Genomic DNA, 27570 nt, shown 5'->3' with positions numbered 1-27570 from the left:
AAAACAGAAAACCCAAGTATTCATCCTAATCTCTCACCTTCTGTTGAAATCAACCTGGATGGAGTGATCAATTACAAGATCAGCAGGACAAACAGGGTTTATTTTCTCTGGATCTCCTCCTAACTTTTTCACAGCATCGCGCATTGCCGCAAAGTCAACCACAGCTGGCACACCCCTAAGAAAAGAGAGAATTAAACAGAAAACAAAACTGTTAAACAAGTATACTTAGATTTTTCACCTTTTGCCTCCAGTGACAATACTGGCCACGAGACAAACTCATCAGTGGGGCTAACAATAGATGCCTTAGAAAAGTGGAAGTTTCTAAACACACTTCCTTGAGCAGAAATTGGTAGTAAGTGCCATGACTGAGTGGTATCTCTACATGCAATTTTGCATTAAAGTTAACAACACATACGGTCTGTGGTAAACAACACAATAGAGACTGTGGTAAAATGTGCACTTAACACTGGGGCTGTTACTGCCATGGCTGATTCCCATTCACGTGGTGGGGTGGGTGACAAAGGCCTATAGAAGATACACGGATTTCACCTCCAACCTCCAACCTCCAACCAAATTTAAAGAAATGGATGTGATTCAGAGAAGAATGCTGTGAATCCTTCCTTTTTATTATTTTGAGTATAAAATTTGTCCTCTAGACTGTCCTTTGGTAAAGTAAAATTTCGTCTCTATAAGGAATAAAATAACATCACTTAAAAATGGAAAGGCAAGATCTCAGAAAACAGGCCATGATGGGGAATAAAGACTCCCAGGAATAGCAGGATGTGAACTGAGGTTTAAGGGCAACAGGTCAGGCCGTGTGAACTACAAGTCTCCCCTCAGGACACAGCATATTGATATTCTAAGGACAGCTGTTTCAAACCTGGCTATCTGGGTGACAGGATGTGAGGGAGAGAAGATTCCAAGATAGCCCTACTCCATGCTATTTCTTTCACTTTTTGTTAGTATACTTAAGGTTAGGATCTCCAAAAACAATGATCTTTGCCACTGGAAGAAGTGGAGTGACTACACATCCCACTTGTCGGAGACAATCTCTAGCTGTCCAGGATAACAGACCTCTTTCGTTTTCAAAAGTGTCTGGATAATGGGTGATAAATTATACAGTCATAGCATGTGTGCGTGTGTGTGTGTGATTCAAGCTTTCCTTAAAGGCTGGCAAGGGAGGCAGTGAACAGGGAAGTGAAGTGACATTAGGCTCACGTAAAGTCTTGCAGGATGACACGGGCAGGCTTAAACGGCACTTCTATGTTCTTATGCTGCATGACATTCCAATTTAGGATATTTTCAATGTCATTTTTCTTCACCAAAAATTGATCACAGTTCCGAATGGCTGCCTCCAGGAGAACTCTGATAGAAAATGGTAAGCGTTCTAGAAAAAAAGAAAAAAGTATAACAAAATAAACACAAGTCATGAGACACATTATTATAAGAGCTATTTTAAAGCCAGTCCCCATATAAACCTGATATGAAGCATCAGACTATTTTTCCAACAGGGAAAGAGGGTAAATTTAAATTGATTTCAACAGTTCGATATGTAAGAATACTGAATGGGTTGAAGAGACATTCAGTAATAGAAAAAGTTAATTCTTTCACAATAAATGATTGCCTTACCTTGGATTCCATTAATAGTTTCTGTTAAGTCATCATGAAAGAAGTTAGCCTAGATATTTACCATATTATGTGCTGGCAAGTAACACACACACACACACACACACACACACACACACACACACACAGTAATATTTCTTATGAACACTAGTGTTCAAGAAATGAGAAAATAACTTCTTTACAACTAATGTAATTAAGACCAAAGTTTGGTCACATACACCTTTCAAAGGAAATATAAGCCCACATGCCATGCAGAATGGCTACTGGTAGTGGGTTCAAGGATACAACAACAGTTCAGAAGAAAAACTGTTTATTTATAAAAGAAATGTTCATTCCTGATCTATGAAAACTATTCACCAATAATATTTGGAAAAGACAAGAGTGCAAAGGTAGAAAAGCAGAGGATTTGGGATAAAAAAGACATGTTTTTGTCCTCTGCTCTTACCCACATTGTTGTTTATTGATCATGTCATTGACCCTCTCTGGGTCTCAGCTTCCTCAGGACTTCTAACATTTTATAAACATGACCTCAAGGGGTTGTTATGCAGACCAAATGATGTAATATATATGTATAAACCCTCTATATACTATAAAGTGTTATATAAATGTCACATGTATATAATCATTACTAACATAAAAATGAGCAACGTAAGAAAAGGTGTGTGAGTTTGTGTGCTTAATTCAAGACCATTCAGCCATTTCTGCTACTCCCTCCTTCAAATCTCCTAAAGGCTAATTAATTACATAGCTTAATTACTATGCAAACGAGACTCAAACTGTTGTCAGAACAATTAACATCATAGAGCCATGCACCTACCATATCTTGAATCCTTCAGTTTATTCAAATTGAAGAATTTCTTTCCTGGTTGTGCAGGATCTAAAGGCTCAACAAGGTGTGCAAATGGGTTGCTCATGATTCCTGAAGGCCACGTGTCCCTGAAAAGAAAAGGGAACATTTAATTTCTAACTGTCAAAACTGGACCTCATTTATTTTGACAATCACGGTAGATATCACTTCAAGACATCACTCATCTTTTCACAGGAGGAAGGCAGGACATAAACGACTACAAGAATTATATTCTTAGCAAATAAAATGGGCTTCTGTGAAGGTATCGTGAAAGCTAGCATTCACCTCTTGAGAGACCATAAAATCCCACACTTTTGTCTTATGTCTACAACTTTCCAACATTCTTCCACTAATAAGATATACCGTGTCTTATGGTAAATCCTGAAGATACAAACCGGCCCTTTGAGCTGGACTCATGTCTTGCCTGACAGGAGGTAAAAGGTCATAGCAGATGACATGGACTTGTATAAAACTTGAACTTTGGAAGTGGGGGCTTGAAAGCACTATTTCCTGTTGTTAAGTCTCTGCAGCATTTGAAAGAAACATGGTAGTTTGAAGTCTTCCTGATTCACTTTGCACAAGGTGGCAACAAAGTGTTCACATTAAGGAATCTCTGTTACTGCAGTGGGGTGTAAAGGCCTAAACTTACTTCCCAAGGAGTGTGGAGGAGACCCTCTACCCCAGCTCCAGGCAGGATTATAAGCAGTGAACCAGGGAAGTAATTGTTCCTGGCCTCCACCACACAGATAAATAGCAATTTCAAATAACATAAATGTACGACTCAGAGAAAAACACAGTAGGAATAGCAAGTAGAGAAGGAATAAGAAAACTTGCTTTCTAGTCCTACCCCTGGGGCAAAAATCCTTCAACCAATCCATTTCCCAATTTTGAGATAAGAATAGTAATGTTCCGGGGCGCCTGGGTGGCTCAGTCGGTTCAGCGTCTGACCTCGGCTCAGATCATGATGTCATGGTTTATGAGTTCGAGCCCCGGTTTGGAGTCTCTGCTGTTGGAGCAGAGCCTGCTTTGGATCCTCTGCCTCCCTCTCTCTGTTCCTCCCTGGCTTTCTCTCTCTCTCTCTCTCTCTCTCTCTCTCTGCCCTTCCCCCTGCTCATGCTCTCTCTCTTTCTCTCTCTCTCAAAAATAAATAAAAACATTAAAAATTAAAAAGAATAGTAACATTTCTGAGGCGTGTAGAGATCACTTAAAACTAAAATCTTAAAAAAACAAAAACAAAACACAAGAATACTAACATTTCCCCAATTAATTCAGGGGTTTTATGAATACTTAAATATTCAACATATTTGAGGATGACTAATATGGAATGATCAACATATTACTGTAAAATGAAAAAACAATATGTGCAAACTCTGGACATATGGGTTCAGTTCATACCACCACAATAAGACAAGTATTGCAATAATGTGGGTCAAAAGAATGTTTTGGTTTCCCAATGCATATAAAAGTTATGTTTACACTATACATTAATCTATTTAAAAACAATGTATATACTTTAATTAAAAAACACTTTATTGCTGGGGCAGGAGGGTGGCTCAGTCAGTTAAGCATCCAAATTTAGCTCAAGTCATGATCTTGCGGTTTATGAGTTCAAGCCCCACGTCGAGCTCTGTGCTGACAGCTCAGAGTCTGGAGCCTGTTTCAGATTCTGTGTCTCCCTCTCGTACTCTGTCTCTCTCTCTCTCTCTTTCTCTCTCTCAAAAATAAACATTAAAAAAATTTTTTAAGTAAAAAATACTTTATTGCTAAAAAATGCTAACCATCATCTGAGCTTTTAGGGAGTCATAATCACTGATTGTAGACAACTATACCAAATCTAATGATAACGAGTAAGTTTGCTATATTATGAAAATTGTCAAAATGTGACACAGAGACAGTAAGTAAAGAAATGCTGCTGGGAAAATGATACCAACAGACTTGCTCAAAGCAGGGTTGCTACAAACCTTCCATCTATAAAAAATGCAGTATCTGCAAAGCACAATAAAATGTGGTGTGTCTGTAACAGGAAATGACCGTTTGGGGGGATAAAAAGTTACAAGAGGTTCTTTTCTCCCTAGACAGGCCCATAGCTTCATGAAAACACCAAAGCGACTGGCTCCTTTAAGAAGGGCAGGGGCCTCGAAGTCAAGATTAGGAGTAAGACTCAGTTTCCACTACACATCCTTTCATTTTGTTTGTGTTTTTACCCATGTCCCCATGTTGTATTTTTACCCACATAACTTTTTGAAAACTAACTGAAAGTTTAAAAGAAATAGATATTTGTGTATATCCTCTGTCTAAAGTCCAGGGCTAGGGAATTCTGGGGAGAGGCAGTGGACTGAGAAGCAGCCCCTGCCTTCCTGGAGTTAGCAGTGCTGGAGGCCACAGGACAAGCCAGACACCTGTCAGGAGCACTAGAGAATGCAGAGGACAGAGTGAGGTTGTCTGCCAGCATCTCTGTGCCGGCAATGACTTCTTTCCCCGAGTTCCACGTGGTTTTGCAGGGGCTGCCATTTTGTCAGGGAGAGGGAAAGCTATCTGCCCTAATCTGGGCCAATCCACTTCCTTCTCTGGGAATTCTGGAACCAAAACTAAAGAAAGGCCAGCAAGGGAAACTGTGTTTATAAAAACATATGCCCCTAGACCATCTGAGTTAGAACTACCCAGGGATAGTTCTGGTTAAAAATACAGATAGATTCCTGAGTCTCACCCCTAAGCTACTGAATCAGAATTGATGGGGGAGGTGGGAGGAGGGAGCAGGCCTGGGTGGAATGTGCCGTCTAAGGGGGGCAGTGGCCATTTGGCTCCAGCCTAGAGCTGATGCAGGAATGCCCAGCCCACTGTTGACAGATCATCCAATTTTTCAAGCAAGTCTGGCAGTCGGGATTTCTACGTGAACTCTCTTGATTTAGAAATGTTGGTAACTAAATGTTTCTAAAATACCGTGTGAGTCTGTAGCATGACGGCTAAACCGAACACGCCTGTGGGCTCTATGTGACCACTGGACTGCCAGCCCGTGACATGTGTCCCAGCCCCCCCTGGCAGATGTCTCAGACTGGAGAATGGCAGGGTAATCGAGAGAGAAAACTCAGGTAGGCAACTACAGAGAGAAAGGAGGTGAGAAGTAACCTGCGTGGGCAACTGGATGGCGGCAGCTGACGTGGAAAAGTGGTGGATGGAAAGAAGAGGCAAAAGCTAGAGAAAACAGCCACGGAGAGAATCACTGAATCATGGGGCAGAAGAAATACAACTGAACCCTACGTGTGGAAGGCTGGAGGATCTTAGGACTGCTTTGGGAAGGAACACTGTGGCTCTGAAGACAGAGTACATTTCTTTATCTTTATTTATTTATTTTCAGACAGAGAAAGCATGAATGGGGGAGGGGCAGGCAAGAGAGAGAGAGAATCCCTAGTAGCCTCTGCACTGTCAGCACAGAGCCCAATGAACCATGAGATCACGACCTGGGGCAAAGTTGGATGCTTAATCAACTGGGCCACCCATGTGTCCCGGAGGACAGAGCACATTTCTTAAAGTGCTACACAGATGTGAGATACTCATTGTTCATCCCCACTAAATGAGGAGCCAGTCAGGAGGAAAAAAAAAAACCTATAAATATACTGTTTAGTAAGAAATACGCTGGCTTGTCGGTAGAAGTTTACAAATTGGTGGGCTCAGAAAACAAGACTAATAATTCCACTGGTTGGAATTTTGAGGACGTAAATTGAAAAAGGCAATAATAATCCTATTCTCCCTTTGACTTGTTACCGATTCCATTGCCCCTAGATGTAACTTTTTTACCCCCCACAGTAGCAACTGCAACAGTGAAACTGCTGTTTGGCCTGCCTGGGAAATGGGTCAGGAAGAGCCTCTCCACAGAGGCTGTGGGACATTTGAGAATCTCTCCAGCCAGAGGAAGTGGTGGGAGGCCCTTGCAGAATGGGGCAGGGTGAGTCATTCACATCTTTAAAAAGCCTGGAGTCTTTGACTCTTCCCTATCTCTGTGTCAAACTCTAATGGGGACAGGTGCCTCAAGTTGGCCAAAAGTCTATGATTAAACCAACTGTAAGTTGTACCCGTTTGCCATGACGCAGAGGATGAAATGTGTCAATTTACTTCCCTATAGCTTACGAATGCCCCGTAACTCTGGCAGAACTCTGAAAACCTTATACAATTTCTGCTGTTCCCACCACCCTATGAAGCCTACCAGTATTTCAGGACAGATATGGTGACCGACAGAGCTCTTAGGGAAAATGGCTTGTGTAAAAAGTGCTCTACCGTCTGCCTCCCCTTTTCCTTAAAAACTAGAAAATTGTCAGGGTGCCTGGGTGGCTCAGTCGATTAAGCGTCTGACTTCGGCTCAGGTCATGATCAAGTGAGTTTAAACCCCGTGTCGGGCTCTCTGCTGTCAGCACAGGATCAGCTTTGGGTCCTCTGTCTCCCTCTTTCTCTGTCACTCCCTAACTTGTACGCATGCAAAAACCAACTAGACAATTGTCTAATTTCACTAATCAATGAACCAAATTCTACTTGCAGAAGCTAAAAGAGAAAGAAATCGGTCACCAGTTACTAAGTACCAACACATAAGTACACAGGTACCGGTACCTAAATATACCCAATGCTTTACACCATCTTCTCTAATTTTGGCAACACCTCTGTAAGCTAAAGCATATCATTATTTCCATTTTACAGCCGAGGGAACTGCAGCTCAGAGAGATACAACAATTTGCCTAAGGACATACACCTAGTTAGAGGCAGAGCCAGGTTTGAAATCCTGGCTCTTCCCACCCCACCCTCAAGCGACTTCCTCCACCCCAGGAGCAGCAACTTCGGTTCTGAAGGTGGTGCTGTGCAGAGGTCACAGACCAACCCCAAAGCTAAAACAAACAAACAAACAAACAAACAAAAAAACCCAAAAAAACAAAACAGGAGAGATTCATGGGCCTGAGAAACCCTCCTGCTGAGACTCAGTTTGGAATACTGGAGTTGCTTTTCCTTCTTTCCGGGGTCACCCAACACGTTAGTCTGAGCTGGGCATTGTCACATGCCCCTTGCCACTTTTACTAAGTCACAGGTCAGTGACAAGCAATAGCAGCAACCCAAAACTGGTTTTGCTTCTGGGAAACTGTCCTTTCAAAAAGCTGGAGGGCTCTGGAAATCCCTTCCAGGTTTCACTCATGCTATTACTCCTGTCTTAAAATCACTTTATAGGAGCTCCCAATGCTTTAGCAGTCCCAAGAGAAAGCCAAAAACAACTGTGTTCCAAGGAGGGTAGAAGGGAAAGACCTTTGGCTTGGGAACAGTCCAGATCCAAAGTAGAATCTAGGCATCATAAATGCCTCCTAGGTCTGCCTTCCCCTGGCCAGACTCGTATCCCATCCTCAAACCTCAAGTATTACTGCAAATCCTGCAGACTCCCCGAGGTCTAGGTTTCATCTAGAAACCCCACCAGCTGGCCAGGGAGCGCTGCCTACTTCCCACATGTACAGGAAGCACAGACCCCCACCATTTCAACTCCCTTCTTTTCATATCTGCCATCCTCCCTTCCCTCTGTTTTGTTCCTGCCTTTTTTCTGTTTCACCTAATTCCCATTCAATACTAATAAAAGGGAGGAGTGAACAGAGAGAGTTGTTGTGGATTTTTTTGGGGAGCGGGTGGAGTGTTATCCTAGTTTTTTTCTTTTTGGAAGGGTGAGGGTTACTGTCATGGAAATAAGCATGGGTGCTACCTTTTCTGCTCCACAGAGTAAGATAGTATTGCATAGAGGAAAAGAGAAAACAAATTAAAAAGAAGAAAAAGAAAGTTAAGAAAGGGAAATGATATCTTTTAAGCAGTGATGTTAGAGCTCATTCAGAACTTGTGCTTCATGAACCTTGTGTTCAGGACTGTAGGACCGCTGAACATTGGCCCCGGCGTGTGAATCAAGTAGGACGCATGAACAGTTCTTATACAAAAGGAATTTAAAGACAGACACTTGCACTGTACTTGAAACCCTTCTCTACACTTAGCTCACACTCTTAAAATGAAGAGAATTATTCAGTTGAGAAACAGTGTGTTTCAAAGCTAACCCATCCTGAAATACCAGCTGGGTGACTTGTACATTGTCATGATCCCCTCAGGTACATCTTGTGCCGGGACAGGAGAGGTTGGGGAAAGAGTACTGAACACCAGATTTTTAAAGCAAATTACTAAAAACACTAAACATTAGGCATAGGCAGACAGATCTAATTTAACAAATGAACCATGCTCTTGGCAAAATAGGTGCAGGCAGTTCAGAGCTGGGGTTCCTCCCCAACCACAGTCTTGCTGCCAACCCACCTTTGGTCTCAATTTTGGACACCTGCAGGGGACTCAGAGAGGCACCACCTTTTTGTGCATATGTGGCGTGGCATTAACCCATCCCCCACCATGCCCTCGGGACACCTGGCCCTAGATGCTATGCAGGTGATGAGACAGAATCAGAGAATGTTGAGCCTTCTGGAGAGAACTTAGAGATGCCATAGCATTTTCCTGACCAAGAGACAGAGGTCCCCAGAAGCAAAGTGGAATCACTAGATTTATGAGTGGTAGACCAAGGAAGAAGATACAGCTGATTTTCTCTCCAATGAAACGCAAATTTCTGGCAGGGATAAAAAGTATGCTCAAAATCCTCCAAAAGTAAAGTTTAAAAAAGTACCACTTAGGCATATCACAGTCTTCTGGCACTTTTGTGAGTTAGTTCTCTAATCACTGACTGAGCCATCCATGTGGTGCAAAATACCAGAGAACTGACTGGCAGCTGAACTTTGGGAAAACAACTTAGAGTTAAGTTTTTCATAATCTACCCTGGGTAACAAGTTTTTTTTTTTCTAAGAGAGGCAGACAAGTAAGGGCAAATAAATTTTATTGATATAAATATCAAACATACAATTCCTTACTCAGATTCAACATAAGAAATGTGAGCAAAGACTCACATTAATAGAAATGAAATAGAAAAAGTTGAATTATATATATACGAGAATCTAATTTAAAAACTTCAAGACTATTAGTATATATTCATTCACACACACACATACCATCATATATAGAAATGAATAGAAAAAGATCTAAAATAAAGTCAACATTGATTATCCTTAAGTAGATAAATGTTTAAGTAGAAACTATCTTTTGAAAGGAAGCTAGAACACTTCATAAAGTTCCTGAAACCACAACATACGGTTCTTTCTTTAATAATGTCTGATGAGGATTTATTTAAAAGTAAATTTGTGACTATTACTCTTTAGATAAACCCACTCTGCTCCTCCAAACTATGTCCTTGTTGTCCAACGATGCAGTGAAACGGTTCACTCAAGAATTTGTAAATGGTTCACATTTAACATCAGACAGATCAGTTGCATATGTCATACAGGTCACAAGTATGAATCCAAGCTGGACCCCTTCCTTCTCACCACCCTCCTCAGCCCTCCTCCAGCCCCCCTTCTCCCCATCACCCTACTGTCCTGCAATCCCAGCAGGAGACCAAACTTGCTGCAGAACCATATCTTCTAGGCTGGTGAGAACTTCAAAAATATTACACTAAGTAAAAGATGATCATTGCAGAAATATTACAAAGTGCAGGTAAACAAAAAGAAGAAAATAAAAGTCACCTGTAATACCATGGTTTGGAGTTTCATCTAACATGACTTTTAAAGGTATTTGGATTTTGGGGCGCCTGGGTGGCTCAGTCAGTTGAGCGTCTGACTTTGCCTCAGGTCACCATCTCATGGTTTGTGAGTTCGAGCCCCACGATGGGCTCTGTGCTGACAGCTCAGAGCCTGGAACCTCCTTCAGATTCTGTGTATCCCTCTCTCTGCCCCTCCCCCACTCGCACTCTGTCTCTCTCTCAAAATAAACATTAAAAAATATTGGAAAAAAAAGAAATAAATGTATTTAGATTTCTTTAAAAAATGGATTAGACCTCACAGTGTTTTGCAAATTGCCTTTTCTCACTCAGCAATACATCTTTATTGGGCTATCAGGTGATATTTTATATCATTTTTAATTACACCATAAAAATCTATCATTTAGATATACAACAATTTACTTAAATCTCCCATTAGTAAAATACTTAGTTTCCAGGTATTAACAGGCAAACAATGCTGCAACCTTTGTACACACTTCTTTGAGTAGGTCCTCAATCCATTTCCTTAATATAAATTCCTAGCTTCTGGTCCCTAGAAGTAGGACAGCTGAGTGAAAGGATTTGCATGTCTCCATTGTGTTAAACATCACCACGTGGCCTGGGAAAGGCCGTGCCAATTTATGACCCTTCTCTGAGGCAGTGAATGGAGGTGCCTCAACTAGGCAACATAATTCTTTGCCAAATGGAAAGATTAAAAAGCTAATCTTGGGCGTATCTTTAATTGCCAGTGAAGGTGGACACGTTTTCATCTGTCTCTTTGACATCTGAATTTCTTTTGTAAAGTGTCAGTCTGCCAGACACAGACCAAACCGAGTGATACCCAGATGGCCTTTGGTGACCAAATGTTCTCCTTGGAGGAGGACTTCACTGAGCTCTTAGTGTGGATGAGACTTGGCTCTGGGACCCCTAAAATCTTTGGGCAGCTCTAAGGTCTGATGTACAGTCTGACCCCATGCCGAGGTGCATCCTGAACCTAGCTGGTTATAGCAAGGTAAGAGGCCCCATTAGCTTAAATCATGGGCAAACCCCCATTTGGTTCAGTGAGCTTTGCTCTCTGTTACCCAGACTGAACTTCCAAAGCCCAGGCAGCAATCTTGCAAGTGGGTTTTAGGACACTGAACACAGAGCATGGGCAGCACACTGCTGACCCATCACTCTTGCCAGAGGAACATCTCGGACCATACACCCTGCAGAACATCACACCGTGATGCTTATTCGGCACAGCCAGATTTGCAGAAATGCGCGGAAAGGTCGACTGACTTTAGCTAAATGCCAGTGATCAGATCCAGTAAGATTCACCTCTTCAAGTCACTTTCCAGACTCTGGAGTATAGAAATCCAAGATTTAGCTGCTTCTGTTATCAAAGTTGAATCTTTTTAGGTTGTTTTAGGATAGGGAAAGAGGGGCAGTATGAATGGGCCCCACAATCAACCAGCAGGGGAGAGGAGTGAGCCTGAGCAGCGGGACGCCTGCCAGTAATGGGTGGGGAGGACAGAGGTTTTGTTTAGTTCTGGAGGGTGGGGAGTGTGCCTATCAGTTTCCAGGAGAGCTTGTATAGTTTCAAAGAGTTTCCAAGAGATTAGTGGAGAGTGATGGATAAAGTACAGACAACACACGCTCCACATTATTTAGGATATCTAAAGGCACACAGGGGTGGGCTTTTAAAATCCATCCAGACAACAGAAAGAGGTTTCTTCTGTATTTCATGTGGTTTTCCCATCTCTCCCCTCCTCACATTTTCCTAAATACACCCATTCTGAATTTTCACGGGTCCCAACCCTGAAGTCAAAGTTAAGTCACTGCATCTCTAGAGTTCATTTCAGTTCACTATAAGGATTAGCAATGCTTCATTTATTTTCTGTTTAAAGAGAAATTAATTGGTCCCACTCCCAAACTGACTGTTGTGTATCTAAATATCATGCTACTTATAAACAACTTTTTGTCAAAAGCGAGATTCCAAGGATGTCTATGTAAGCATAAATAAGACTGAGGTCAGAACCACCCAGGCCAGCAAACCACCATGGCTTGTCAAGTGGATTTTTTCACAAAGTAGAGAACTAGAAAGATTAGCTCTTTGCTTTCTTTGATGTAACTACATCTGGACAACTAGAATAACTAAATATCTCCGGATTTTCCCAGAGACCAGGTCACCTAAAAAAACAAAAACAAAAACTACCCATAGAAATCTCTTAAATGGGGTACTTGGAAAGAATTTTGAATAAGAAGCCCTAAGAGCAACAATCTATTTTGGGACAGAATGTAAACAAAGAAAGAGGTAGTGCAGAAGGAGGGTCTTGCAGAAAGGAATTGTTGTGCAACAATATAACCAAATCCATCAACCCATTTTTCTTGAGCAATAATTATATGCAACGTGCACCCTTGTCTGTAAACATGAATAAGACTGCTTCTGTATCAGAAAGTTTTGCCATCACACAATTTGCTTGTCTTTTTTATTTTTATTTCCTTACTAAATTAAAAAATTTTTTCAACGTTTATTTTTTGAGAGAGATAGAGAGATAGAGAGAGACAGAGTGCTAGTGGAGAGGGACAGAGAAAGAGGGAGACACAGAATCCAAAGCAGGCTCCAGGCTCTGAGCTGTCAGCACAGGGCCCGACGTGGGTTTTGAACTCATGAACTGCAGATCATGACTTGAGCCGAAGTTAGATACTCGACTGACTGAACCACCCAGGTGCCCCTGTTTTTGCCAAATTTTTAAATAAGCAGTCTATTTTCACTTATTCTTCCATCTCATCCTGGACAACTGCCCAGAAGGCTCCACATATATTCCTAGATTTTTAAAAAGAGCGGTCACAGTTTTGAAATGAGTTCCATTTTGAATGAGCCATATAACCTTTCTGTGACTCAGTTTCCTAACCTGTAACATAAGTTTAGTTGATGATCCTAAAAAGTCCCTTCTGAGTGAAAAAAATTCTATGCTTCATTATTCATGTATTCAACACACATTTATATTAACCATCTAATATGTGCCAGGAACTGTTTTAGGCACTGGGGATACACCCAGTAAAAAACTGACAAAGGCCCTGCCTGTGTGGTGCTTCCATGAGGAGGGAGACAGAGTACACAGCTAAATGATATACAAACAGAATGTCAGATGGTGACCAGCTCTGTGGATAGGCAGGATGTGCAAAGGCCCTGAGGCGGGTCTGAGGAAGGCAAGGAGGCCAGGGCAAGGTGAATGAGGGCAGAAAAGGAGACATGGTGGGGAGGCAGCAGACTTGGCCACTGTAGGGACCGTGACTGAAGACAAACTACAAAGTACTATCCTAGCTTTACACTTGGTTTAAATTAACTGTAGATTCCCAACACTGGAATTTGTTAAAGTCTGATATGAAATTAAGTCATAATGTGAAAATACTAGATTACATTTAAAAAGTAGCTAGCTTCCTGAAATCTAACCCTTCTGTTTCCTTGAACTTCATTATTAAGTAACACTGGAAATTTTTAGGATGTATCATTAAGATGATCATGACTCACTCAGCAGACATACACAACCACTGCCAAAGGCAACAGACAGGATTTGGGGGACAGGGGCCATGGCCACTGCACTGTCTGAGGGAATAGCCCCTGTGCCTTGTCAAGACTCCCAGTTCTAGGCTTGCTGGTGAAGACAGCACAACATCATATGTAATTCCCAAGGAGGAAGGCTTACCTGACACATTCTTTAAGTTCATTTTAAATTAACTGCAGTAGCACAAACTCAAAAGAACAGAAATAGTTTTAATTTTTGATATCACTGTGGTCTAATAGAAGCAGTTTCACAAAAGGGCTTGTCAACTTCAGAATTTATACTTCCAGGAAAGTCATCGTGGGGTCATAAAACATTTGGTCAGAAAGGAAGAAGCAGGGCAGGGCCCCCCAGGCGTCCTGACCCAGCCCTCTGCTCCTGATCTCATCCTCTCCTCATAAAGGTCAGTCTTCAGCCTCTTCTTGGAATGTGGGTCTCCTACCCTGCAGTAACCCACAGTTATCAGTGGGGCTTCAAAAATGACACCTGCAGACACCCCAAAAGTGACATTTTGCAGAACCAAGTCCTATAGCATCTAACTTACAAAAAAATTTTTTTAAGGTTTATTTATTTTTGAGAGAAAGAGAGAGAGAGAGGGCGAGCAAATGAGCATGAGTGAGGGAGGAGCAGAGAGAGAAAGGAAGACACAGAATCCGAAGCAGGCTCCAGGCTCTGAGTTGTCAGCACAGAGCCGGACTTGGGGCTCAAACCATGAGATCATGACCTGAGCCTAAGTCGGACGCTTAACTGACTGAGCCACCCAGGCGACCCCCTATTGCATCTAACTTTTGAGGCGAGAGGAGCGGGGTAGGGGCAGACCACTGTGTTTTTAAAAGCATTATGGGGCAGGCCTAGTTGATATCCATTCTTTAAGAAAAGCTGCATGATTTCCTCAAGCTTCTGAACAAATTGTATAGATGTTTGGTAATGAACTTTTCTAACTCAAATTTTAGGAACTAGAAAGAGTGTTGCTACAAGAGGCAGGGTGTCAGGCTGCCAGGGTCTCAGAGGGCAGCATTTATCTCCATGAATCTCCCAAGTTTCTGAGGTCATCAACCCTCACTCACCTCAGAACTGGACTTAAGAATGATGACTCATGCTAACAGAGTTCTCAGAAGCTTGAGGTATAAACCCATATATTTATTGATTTTCCAAAAGAAAGACAACTGTCAGGATGACCCGATGCTCCTGTTTTCTGACCATCACATTCTTTCCCCAGAGCAGTTCAGTGATGTGGTTCAGAGCTGGAAACCGAAGCTAAATATCAGGTGTATTGAAAGGGGGAGCTGGAACTCAAAATCAAGTCCATCACACTCTAAAGCCTACCTCTTAAGCAGCTAAGCCTTCACCCTATCTCAGTGGCCCAGAGAGTGGCATGGCATCTATATGCAAATGCCCTTTCCTGGCATCAAAGACATAACAAGTAATAAAATAGCATTAGACATATTTGGCACCTGGGCCTCTCTGGATTGTCTAAGAGACAGGATGTAAATTCATTCATACATTTGACTTTTTTTTTTTTAATTTTTTTTAACGTTTATTTATTTTTGAGACAGAGAGAGACAGAGCATGAACGGGAGAGGGGCAGAGAGAAAGGGAGACACAGAATCGGAAGCAGGCTCCAGGCTCTGAGCCATCAGCCCAGAGCCCGACGCGGGGCTTGAACTCATGGACCGCGAGATCGTGACCTGAGCTGAAGTTGGACGCTTAACCGACTGAGCCACCCAGGCGCCCCCATACATTTGACATTTATAGGCAACTGGGATAAAGGAACACAGTCCCCATTGCTCTTCAGTCACACATAGACTGGACAGGAGGAATTAATGACAATATCATGAGATCCATGCTACAGCAGTGGTGAATGGTGATAAAGAAACCTCTTGGGAGAACAGCTAATCCAGCCTGGGAGGCGGGGCATGAAGGCCTCCAGGGACAGGCAAAACCAGAACTTCACGAATGGAGGGAGTCAATGAAAGTATATTTGGGGCAGAGAACACAGCACACAAAGGCATGGAAGTGTGACCCTGTGGAAATCATAAAGCAGGCCCAGGTGGATGAAGTACAGGAGGTATGTGGGCAGAGCTAAGTGAGGAGGGAAAGGAAGGGGGCAGGGTCCCCATCACAAGGGGCTTCACAAAAAGGTTCAGATTTATCCTGAAGACAGGGGCACCATTAAAGGATTCTAGTCTGGATGCTTCAAGACCTGATTTGATTTTCTGAGATCACTCTGGTAGTCTGGGGGACTGCCTCAGGAGAAGGATGCTGGACTGGTGTTGGGGAGGCAGGTTATAGTCAGAAAGAGAGGTCAGAGGCAATATATCTCAGTGAGAATTAAGAAAGCAGAATGGACAGAATTCAAACTGTATTACAAAGCTGTTACCATGAAGACAGTATGGTACTGGCACAAAAACAGACACTTAGGTCAATGGAACAGAATAGAGAACCCAGAAATGGGCCCACAAACGTATGGCCAACTAATCTTTGACAAAGCAGGAAAGAATATCCAATGGAATAAACACGGTCTCTTCAGCAAATGGTGCTGGGAAAACTGGACAGTGACATGCCGAGAAATGAACCTGGACCACTTTCCTATACCATACACAAAAATAAACTCAAAATGGATGAAAAACCTAAACATAAGACAGGAAGTCATCAAAATCCTCAAGGAGAAAGCAGGCAAAAACCTCTGTGACCCTGGCTGCAGCAACTTCTTAACACGTCTCCAGAGGCAAGGGAAACAAAAGCAAAAATGAACTATGGGGACCTCATCAAAATAAAATGCTTCTGCACGGTGAAGGAAATAATCAGCAAAACTAAAAGGCAACCAATGGAATGGGAGAAGATATTTGCAAACAACATGTCAGATAAAGGGTTAGTATCCAAAATCTATACAGAACTTACCAAACTCAACACCCAAAAAACAAATACTCCAGTGAAGAAATGGGCAAAAGACATGAATAGACACTTCTCCAAAGAAGACATCCAGATGGCCAAAAGACACATGAAAAAACGCTCAACATCACTCATCATCAGGGAAATACAAATCAAAACCACAATGAGATACCACCTCACACCTGTCAGAATGGCTAACATTAACAACTCAGGCAACAACAGATGTTGGTGAGGACGCAGAGAAAGAGGCTCTCTTTTGCAGTGCTGGCGGGAATGCAAACTGGTGCAGCCACTCTTGAAAACAGCATGGAGGTTCCTCAAAAAACTAAAAATAGAACTACTCTACGACCCAGCAATTGCACTACTAGGCATTTATCCAAGGGATACAGGTGTGCTGTTTTGAAGGGGCACATGCACCCCAATGTTTATAGCAGCACTATCGACAATAGCCAAAGTGTGGAAAGAGTCCAAATGTCCATCAATGGATGAATGGATAAAGATGTGGTATACATATACAATGGAGTATTACTCGGCAATCAAAAAGAATGAAATCTTGCCATTTACAACTACGTGGATGGAACTAGAAGGTATTATGCTAAGCGAAATTAGTCAGAGAAAGACAAATACATGACTTCACTCATACAAGGACTTTAAGATACAAAACAGATGAACAGAAGGAAAGCAAAAATAATATAAAAACAGGGAGGGGGAAAGAACATAAAAGACTCTTAAACATGGAAACAAACAGAAGGTTACTGGAGGGGTTGTGGAAGGGGGGATGGGCTAAATGGGTAAGGGGCACTAAGGAATCTACTCCTGAAATCACTGTTGCACTATATGCTAACTTGGATGTAAATTTAAAAAATAAATTAAATAAAATGGTTTCAAAAAAACACATTAAAAAATTTTAAAAAAAGAAAAAAAAAAAACACAACTTAAGGGGCACCTGGGTTTTGACTCAGGTCATAATGCCTGGAATGTGCTTGAGATTCTCTCTCTGCTCTGCCCCCACTCATGCTCATGTGTACTCTCTCTCTCAAAATAAATAAATATTTAAAAACACAAAAAATAAATAAATATTTTTCAATTTCTGGTTGTTTGTCGTTAGCATACAGAAATACAACTGAATTATTTTTATTTGGCCCTTATCCTGAAATTTTGCTATCCTCATTAGTTCTGATAGTTTGTGTGGATTCTGTATGATTTTCAACTGAGGTAAGCATGGCATCTACAAATAAACACTGTTCTACCATTTCAAAAAAAAAAACAGAATTGACTGAGGGTGAGAAATGAAGAAGGGGTCTAGGATAGCTCCTATGTGCCTCATTTGGACAAAATGGCAGAGCCAATGACCAAGACTGGAGCCAAGATGCTGGTTTTGGCTACAGTGACCTTGGGATGAAGACATCCAGCAAGCAGTTGCATAGGTGGATCTGCAGCTCAGGAGCTCGGGGCTGGGACAAGAGTTCAGAAGAACGGCAGCAATGTGTAGGCATCGTGCCATGAATGCTACATCAATCCATGAGCACTACAGCCCAGTGACATGTGCAGAGTGCCTGTGGGGTACCAGGCACCTCAGCCATGTTGTCTAATGTGGTCCATCAGCAACCCTGTGAGAAAGGCATCACCATCCCATTTTACAGTTGGGAAGATTGAGGGTTGGAGGGGTTAAGTAACCTGCCGAGGCCTTGTGGCTTGGTCAGTGGCCAAGCTGGGAGTTCAACTCAGGCCCTGTGATGCCAGGGCTGATTCTAGCTCCATGTCTCCTCCCAGTAGGCAGCATAGGTGATAGAACTTACAGTCACTCCTTATACAAAAACCCAAATTAACCAACTGGATTTAAAAAATGTAATCTCGTATTAAAACAAATTTCACACTCGAAGGTACATATGTTAAGACTAGTCAACCTCTATTTCCCCTAAAATATCCCTGATTTTGGCAAAATCTGCATGATAGGTAACTTTGAAAGGATACGTCGATGTCAGTAACACAGCCAAACCAGCATTTAAAACGCAACTGATTCTTAACTGAGCAAATAAGGGGTTTTATGAAACATACCACCCTTAAAACCAAACCCGCGGCTGGTCTTTATGCCACCACGAGTACAGAACTGTACTTTTGGCATGACTGTTCTAGCACAGCTCTTGCATATAACAGACCGTCAGCAATGATGTATTCACTTCTTGTTTTTCCTTGATCGTGCAGGAGGACAATCTTAGACTGGCACCCCTTCTTCATGAACTACGCTACAGTGTGTACTGTGCTTTGTAATTTTACAATAATGGTTGTAAAAGGATGATGAGGATAAGGAATAAGTCCTCCATACACGTTTATTTGAGCAACAGCCCAGGCAAGTCACACTATCCAAATATGGGCTTGTCCAGAGCTCTCTTCAAGTCAAGAAAAGGGAATGAAAACCACACCAGCATTCACGCACAACAGCCGCGCTAATTCAATAGAAGGTGGATTGACTTTTACAGCAAACGACTAAGGCAGAAGAGGAATCTGAGAAATGATTGGTTCCGAAAGTATGAGATCACTCTGGTGGTTCTATGGCATTAAGGGATCCATACTTAACCTCCAAAACTTGGTCTGTCCCCCAAAGACATATAGTACTGAAAAAGACAGTTTCTTACTTTTGCATGTTTGAAGCACCCAATCCCAAAGTCCTATGGTTTCCAATACACATTTAAAATCAGAGTCACCACTTTTTACCACAGGAAAGATTCACTCCATCTCCCTAAACCGGAGTTTACTTCTTTGCAGATTTAAGGTAATAATACCTGCCCTGCACTGCTGTGCCCAGTTCAAGAGGGCTGCTGTGATAATAAAACAAGGGAATAGGTGAAAGCACAGTGTACATTGGAACTCTATACCTGTGAGCTACCATTATTCATGAGATTGCTATCAACTTACTTCACGGGGCGTGTGGGTCCTAAAAGTAGCCCATTTCTTTTACTGAAGGTTTAAATCTACATCTTCTTTTTTTAATGTTTATTTATATTTTGAGAGAGAGAGAGAGAGAGAGAGAGAGAGAGAGGGAAAACCCAAGCGGGAGAGGGGCAGAGAAAGATGGAGACAGATCAGGCTCTGAGCTCAAACTCACAAGGTGAGCCATGAGATCATGACCTGAGCCAAATCAGCTAAGCCACCTGTGGGCTCCTTAAATCTGTATCTTAAAACACAATGGATATTCTAAAACATAATCAGACTCACTCTTAATTAGTGGGGTAAAAAAGCATTCTAAAATCAGAGAAGAGGGGCTCCTGGGTGGCTCAGTTGAATGTCGGACTTCTGCTCAGGTCATGATTTCATGGTTTGTGACATCAAGCCCCGCATCTGCTTTAAGCATAGAGCCCGCTTTGGATCCTCTGTCCCTATCTCTCTGCCCCTCCCCCACTCATGCATGCTTTCTCTCAAAAAGAAACAAACATTAATAAAATAAAATCAGAGAAGAGCTACAGCCTCCAGATATATATGTGAAAAAAAATGACAACAGATTACAAAGAAAAATTATTTTCCTCATAAAAAGTTGCCTTTTCATATTGGTTCAAATGGAGGATTCTTTTCATCACAATTCTTTAAACTCTTTTAAAATCCTTGGAGGTGAGATGAAATGTTCTCGGTCCTAGGCCATCTCTGAACATTTTCCTTTGAATGTGGTGCATCTCTTTTATAATAAAAAATTTTCTTTAATGAACTCAATTCAAATTAACTTAGCATATGTATTTCTGAGCAACTTCTCTGCATTAAGCTTTGCTAAGTACCACAGAAGAAAGGGAGATAAGGAAAACATTCCCTGTTTTAGAAGGGTTTTATAAGATGAGTACTATCTAACAAGGAGACTAAGATAAGCACACAAGTAACAGTAACATGATAAGGGTTATAAGGAAGGTCACAGAAAAGACACAGCTATAACCAGGGGAATCAAGAAAGGCTTTATAGAGAATTGGGAGAAGGAATGAGGGAAGGCTGATGTAGACTCGTAGGCAGAGAGGAGATCAAATGCAAAAGCAGTGAAGCAGGACAACACAGCAAGCGTTCAAGGACTGCACAGTTGTTCAGTTGGGCTGACAGGGCAGAATGTAGAGATTTTTGCTACAGCACCAGTGCATGCTTTTTACTAAAAAGACCCAACAAAGAATAATTTTTTGGTAATTTATACAGTTGAAAATAAGATGCTGTCTCCTGGAATAGGGAAAAAAAGGAAGTGAATTTGGGGGAAAGATAGGCCAAATGTTAATGTTCATAACTGTTGAAGCTGGGGATTTATACTCTCCAGGTCTATGTTTGACATGTTGCATTGAAAAACAGCTAAGCAAGAAATGCAAGCCGATCAACCTAGGGAAATGGTCAGCTGATGGCTTTTCAGGTGATGGTGAGATTCCTATGACCTTTCTGACCTCTGGGTCAGCTGGAGGGAGAAGGGCTGAGGTTGGAGCTGCTCCCCAGGGAAGCAGACAAGGCACCATGTGACTAAGGTCTATCAGCTACCCTTTTTTGGTTCTCCACACCTTTTGCTCCATACTTGTTCCTCTACTTCTCACTGGCAGAAAGGGAGAGGCAGCTGCTGCTAGGCAAGTAAGGAGTAACTCAGTCTAAGAAAAATGAAGGCAACTGTGTTGTCCCTTTGTATTAAGTAACTGGGTGATTATTTTTGGTCATATCAAATGTAACGGTTGTTCAATTTTAATGCTTATATCAAATTTAATACTTAGGGCACCTGGGTTAAGCCTCCGACCTCAGCTCAGGTCATGATCTCACAGTTTGTAAGTTTGAGCCCTGAGTCGGGCTCTGTGCTGACAGCTCAGAGTGTGGAGCCTGCTTTGGATTCTTTGTCTCCCTCTCTCTCTGCTCCTTCCATGCTCATGTTCTCTCTTTCTCTCAAAAATAAAAAAAAAAATTAAAAAATTTTTAAAATTTAATACCTGTTTAATACTTGCTAGAAAATACTGATAAGCAAAGTGAAGAAAAGTAAAAAATCAGTGGTACCCCATCACCAAGAGAAAACTACTCAGCATTTGGCAAACCCTTTGCCTTTGTCCGTGGGTGTGTTCACCCACGTATACGTGCACCTGCTTTCTCTCCTCATAAAAACAGGATCACAGGAAAATATTCGTGGGTAACACGGTTTTAAATGTAAAAACTGTACTTCATGGCATCTCATGAAACAACATTTTACAGCACTAGTTTAAGGGCTGCGTAAGAGTCCACTAAGGAACACTGGTACTTGTAACCTTGGACAGGGGGTTAAAAAAAATACCATTTAATAAAATGTTTTGCTCTGAAAGTCCTCTTTCCCAATATTATTTTGAAGTAATATACACTAGTATATATACTAGTTCAGAATTGTGATGTGACAATTAAAATAATATGTTAACAATTTTTTTTAATGTTTTATTTTTGAGAGTGAGGGTGAGCAGGGGGGGCAGGGCAGAAGATCTGGAGCAGGCTCTGCACTGAGAGCAGCAAGTCTGATGCGGGGCTCTAACCCAAGAACCATGAGATCAAGACCTAAGCTGAAATCGGAGGCTCAACCAACTGAGCCACCCAGGTGCCCCAAAATAATTTGTTTTATTGGGGGAGAAAGGGTGGTAGTAACATGGTCACCAGAGAAATAATCCTGTTTTCCTTTAAAAAATATAGGTTTTGGGATCTTAGTTTTTTTGTTTTATTTTTAGGTTGGAAAGGCATGAATACATACATGAATGTTGAAGGGTAGGCATACACATAGTATTACAAAGAGTAATAAGTAAAAGTTCCCAGCTTTCTTCTACCCCATTTCACTGCCAAGAACTAGCTACAGGTACTTCCAAACATTACCTATTTTAAATACATGGACGAGCAGGGGCACCTGGGTGGTTCAGTCAGTTGGACTTTCGACTTCAGCTCAGGTCATGAGGTCATGGTTTGTTGGTTCGAGCCCCACGTCGGGCTTTGTGCTGACAACACGGAGGCTGCTTGGGATTCTCTCTCCCCATCTCTGTCTACCCATCCCCCCCTCCCCAACATAGGCATGCATGCTTGCCTTCTCAAAAATTAGCATTTAAAAAATACATGGAAAAGTAATAGCACAGCCACATACCTTAGGTATACAGACATACAAATATGCATATATGTAGGTATACATATATACAATGTATATATACAGTATATAAAATATAAACACATATAATGAGGATTTTCCTTCCTTTTTTTAAACATTACTTTTGTCCTTCTCCCTGGAATCAGAATAGCTATTAGATGCACTACTGATTTTTGCATAACAACACCCAAAATTCACATGCTGGCTTAGACTGAGACAGCTTCTGAATGGCAGTTGGGAATAAAAACACCTTCCCCTACTCACCATACATGGCTGTGTCCTCAAAACGTGAACATACTTGGCTTTAAACAACCTACTATGGATTCTTTCTCGATTGATTCCAAATCCTTTGCAGTTGCCACTTCCAGCTATATCTGTCTTAGAGTATCAAGTCTCTGCTCTTCATGGATATAGTCCTAAAGAATATCCTTTTCCATGAAATTACCTCCTTGAAGCATGGCTCCTGTTCTGACATTCTGAGATGGGTCTGCAAACTATGGCCTAGTACCTGTATTTGTGAGTAAAGTTTTATTGGAACCCAGCTGTGCCCATTTGTTTGCATACTGTCTTCAGCTGTTTCACATTACAACAGCAGAGCTGAGTAGTAAGAGACTGTAGAACCCACAAAACCTAAAATACTCTGCCTCCTTACAGAAACGTTTGCTGACTCACATTCTAGAATAGGGTAAAAAACAGATTGTTTTTTCCCTACCAAAAGTTCTGGAGGAATTGAATCACATACTCCATATTCAGTGTCTTTGTCCAGGCTGAAGAGTTTTGTTTTTTTTTTTTAAATACAGATGACCCTTGAACAACAAGGGTTTGATCTGCATGGGTCCACTTATCTACAAATTGTTCCCAGTAAAGTAAATGTTCTCAGTAAAATATATGCATTTTCCTTACGGTTTTCTTAACATTTTTTTTTCTCTAGCTTTATTATAAGAATACAGCATATAATTAATGTAACACACAAAATTATGCATTAATTATTTATGCTATTGGTAAGGCTTCTGGTCAGCACTAGGCTATTAATAGTTAAGTGTTTGGGGAGTTAAAAGTTTTACTTGGATTTTCTACTGCGTAGGAGGGGTCAGTCCCCCTAACCTCCATGTTGTTCAAGGGTCAACTGTACAAACAAACAAAAAGCGCCCTGGCTCTGACAGTAGCAATGGTGTGCTGGTAAACATTAATCACTTGCTCTTGGCCACAGGGGAGCCCTGGATTATACCATTTGCTGATCTCCATGGTGTCAATAGTTCCATAATGGCTTACCTCAAGCTAAAAAATGTGATGTCACTGAACACAGAATTGGGAAGAGATGGCCACAAATGCTAGTGCAAACTAGCTCCAGCAAACGACTGGTTCCTCAGGACATCAGTGGCCCAAACGTACTTTATTTTTTTATTTAAATTTTTAATGTTTATTTATTTATTTATTTATTTATTTATTTTCAAAATTTTTTTTTAATGTTTATTTATTTTTGAGACAGAGAGAGACAGAGCATGAACGGGGGAGGGTCAGAGAGAGAGAGGGAGACTCAGAATCGGAAGCAGGCTCCAGGCTCTGAGCTGTCAGCACAGAGCCCGACGCGGGGCTTGAACTCACAGACTGTGAGATCATGACCTGAGCCGAAGTCAGATGCTTAACCAACTGAGCCACCCAGGCGCCCCATGTTTATTTATTTTTGAGAGAGAGAGAGAGAGTTGTGGAGGGGCAGAGAGAGACACACACAGAATCTGAAGCAGGCTCCAGACTCTGAGCTGTCAGCACAGAGCCTGATGCGGGGCTCGAACCCACGAACTGTAAGATCATGATGTGCCTGAGGTGAAGTCGGACACTTAATCGACTGAGCCACCCAGGCACCCCTCAACCGCCTACTTTAAAGATGAAGACACTGAGGCCCAGAGAGAGTGTCTTGCCCAAGGTTGGCCCAGGGACTGGAACCAGGCTGGAAATCATTTCCCAGTAGAGTCTGGCTGCTTCACAGGGAGTTATGTCCTTCATAAAAGGAAGAGTAGAGGAAGGAAGGCAAAGGAAGTTCTTTGCCAGGCCCATGGTAATAAATGTTGGTTTTTATCATTATCTTCACAATTTGGGGCTCAGGCTTCTTCAGCATGTGCTTTGAAGCTCACATCAGGGAGAGGTAGTGTTCTTCACACAAGACCAGGTTTCATGTGAACACTTGACAGTGGCCTTTCTCAATTAACCAGCAGATGCTGAGGCTACCAGACTGTAAACTCCAGAAAGAGAGGGACTGCCTGTTTGTGCTATTTTCCCCAGTGTCCAGTATAGAGCTGGGCACTTGGTAAGTAGACAGTCCATAAATATGTGCTCAAGGGATAAAGGAATGACACCCCACCATCAAAGTGGAGCTTTACTCCAAGAACATGGCAGGTATGCAGAGGTTAGATTCCATTCCCTTCTCCCATCTGTGGCCAGGGCAACAAGAGATGAAACATGCTCGTATGCTTGCAACATTTCTTTTTTAGTTTATTTTTTTGAGATTGAGATAGAGAGCAAGCAGGGAAAGAGGGAGACGGAGAATCCCAAGCAGGCTCCACGCTGTCTGCAGAGCCCAATGTGGGGTTCGAACCCAGAAACCATGAGATCATGACCTGAGCTGAAACCAAGAGCCAGACGATTAACCGACTGAGCCACCCAAGCGTCCCTGCTTGCAACATTTCTAAACTATCAGCTGCAGTATCCAAGCTGCTTCATCAGAGCAGGAGAAGCTCTGTGGATGGAGGAGCAAAAGGGAGGACAGAGTTAAAGAACTGTCTTCCTTTGATGTATATATGCATGTAATTTCTATCTGGAACTTGTTCTGACAGAGCATAAAGCCAAGGAAAAATCCAGTGAGGGATCCCACCTACCACACACCACGATGCAGGACATTGCTTTCTGGTAGGAGCTGAGGAAGGGCCACTCAAGGTGGCACATCTCTGAAAGTGGAAAGTGAACGAATGCCACGATTGGGTTATCATGATATTCCAATAAGGCTACACAGCTAAAAACAGCAGTGAACATGGCGGAAAGGAAGGCAGTGTTCTCTGGAAATGACTTTTTGACTACTTGGTAACTCTCACACAAACCCCTACACACTTGGCACAGGCTCCCCATGGGCATTTGGCTGAACCCACAGGTCCTGTTTGCCACATCACTGCCGCAATCTGGATGCACAGACAAATCAGCTCTTGGGGCACAGGAACAACTAGCCATCTGTGAACCTTGCTGCATTTTCAGGAGGCCACTGGGACTCATCATCTCTTATGCGGAGACCTACTACTAAAAGTTGCCACAGTGAGGTCAAGCTTGGTCCCAAATACCAGAGGTTAACACTGTCCATGCATGGGGTGCTGTATGTGTTTCCATTTAGAGCAAACGTGCCAAACAAGAAGCAGGACCAATGATTAAAGCCTCCAGAGCATTTCCTACACCAGTGGCTCTCAAAGTGTGGTGCAGGAACTCTAGGAATCCACAAGGTCAAAACAACTTTCATAATAATACCAAAAGGCAATTGGCCTTTTCCTCTGTCACGTGTTCAGGAGTATACAGTGGAGTTTTCCAGAGGCTACAAGATGTGACAGTGCACCAGACTTGAGTGCAGAAGCGGATATAAGAATCCAGCTGACTTCTATTAAACCTGACATTAAAGAGACTGCAAAACTATAAAACAATGCCACTCTTATCAGTAACATTCTATTTTAGAAAATAAAATTCTGTTAATATAAATAGGTCCACTATTTAAAAAAAAAATCAATCATTAAACATAGTAAAACTTTCTGTTTTATATATATAGTAAATATCAAAAGATATAACCCACATAAACGAAAGCTTAGTATGCTAGTTTTTAAGTGTAAAGGGGTTTTTGAGCCCCCTCAAAAGTTTGAGAACAGCTGTCCAAGAGGCTGCCCATCCCCTGCCCACCCCTCGTCCTCAGGCTTGTGAGGACGGTTATGTATGTTAAGTACGTTGCAGGAAAGACGTGTCGTTCAGATATCTGGCTGAATTAAGAAAGGCAGCCCATTCTCCTTCCTGGATCTCTGAATTCATTAGGGCAGGCTCTGTGCCGAACCCTTCCATCTCACCCCATTTTCCCCTTATTACTTGGTGTGGATTCCCCAATCTGCCAGCTGTGGATTTCCCTATCCTGCAAGCCCGGGCGCGGTGAGAACTCTCTGGTGAGACCCGCACACCCTTCTTGGGGTTAGGACTCCCCATTGAGGAACGCACACCCTCCTTGGGGTGAGGATTCTCCAGTTCGGCCGGCCTTAGAGCCTGGATGAGGACTCCCAGCGAGGCCCGCACAACCTCTGTGAGGACTCTCCGGCGGCGTGCACAGCCGAGGCAGAGAGACGAGGAGAGCCATTTCCAGTCCCTGAACCCTGTCCCCCGCGCGGCACAGGCTGCAGACAAGGCGGAGAGGTCAGTCCCCAGGAGCCAGTCCGTCCCCGATTCTCCCCCGGGCCTTCCCCGGCCTCTACCCAGCCCGTGGCCGCTCCACGCGCCTCGGAAGAGGCTCGCGCCGTCTGCCTCCGGGAAGAGGGGGGCCGGCGCTCCTTCCCCGGGACATCCGTCCCTCCGGGCCGGTACTCACCGCTAAGTGCACGGCCGGGATCTGAGCGTGGGCAGGCGTCAAGTGCGGGGCACGCTCCCGAGCGCTGCGTGGATCTAGGGGCAGCCACCTCCGCGCCCCTCCCCCTGCGTCCCCCGGGGCCACCCGCTGATGGGCGGAGCAGGGGCGGGGCGGGGGGCGCGGGGCCCGGGCGCGGCGGGGTAGCGGCCCGAGAGGTGGGGCGGAGTCTCTCCCGGCTGCCCCGCCCCGCCCGGCTGGAGAGACTTCGCCCCTGGCGGGAGGGGGCGGAGGCTAAGGGCCCAGCCGCAGGAAGCAGGCGGACGCGTGCTCGGGCCCGTACCACTTCGGCGGGCCCCGTCCTGG

At 42.9% G+C, this 27570-nt stretch overlaps 1 protein-coding gene across 1 annotated transcript in view; it reads right to left on the bottom strand.

Annotated features, from left to right (window-relative positions):
- Positions 1-27349, bottom strand: part of ACO1 (aconitase 1) — a 65501-nt gene extending 38152 nt beyond the window's left edge. Inside the window, exons 1-4 of the mRNA XM_042965145.1 lie at positions 27229-27349; positions 2444-2562; positions 1219-1387; positions 38-175 (exon numbers count right to left, since the gene is read on the bottom strand). Of these exons, the coding sequence (XP_042821079.1) occupies positions 38-175; positions 1219-1387; positions 2444-2540 (404 nt within the window). The 5' untranslated portion in view covers positions 2541-2562; positions 27229-27349. The remainder of the gene's footprint in view (positions 1-37; positions 176-1218; positions 1388-2443; positions 2563-27228) is intronic.
- Positions 27350-27570: the final 221 nt, after the last annotated feature.

Source organism: Panthera tigris, chromosome D4 (genome assembly GCF_018350195.1).
Source record: "Panthera tigris isolate Pti1 chromosome D4, P.tigris_Pti1_mat1.1, whole genome shotgun sequence".
NCBI lineage: Eukaryota > Metazoa > Chordata > Mammalia > Carnivora > Felidae > Panthera > Panthera tigris.
The sequence above is the reverse complement of the archived record's forward strand: the minus strand, read 5'-3'. Positions and strand labels throughout refer to the sequence as shown.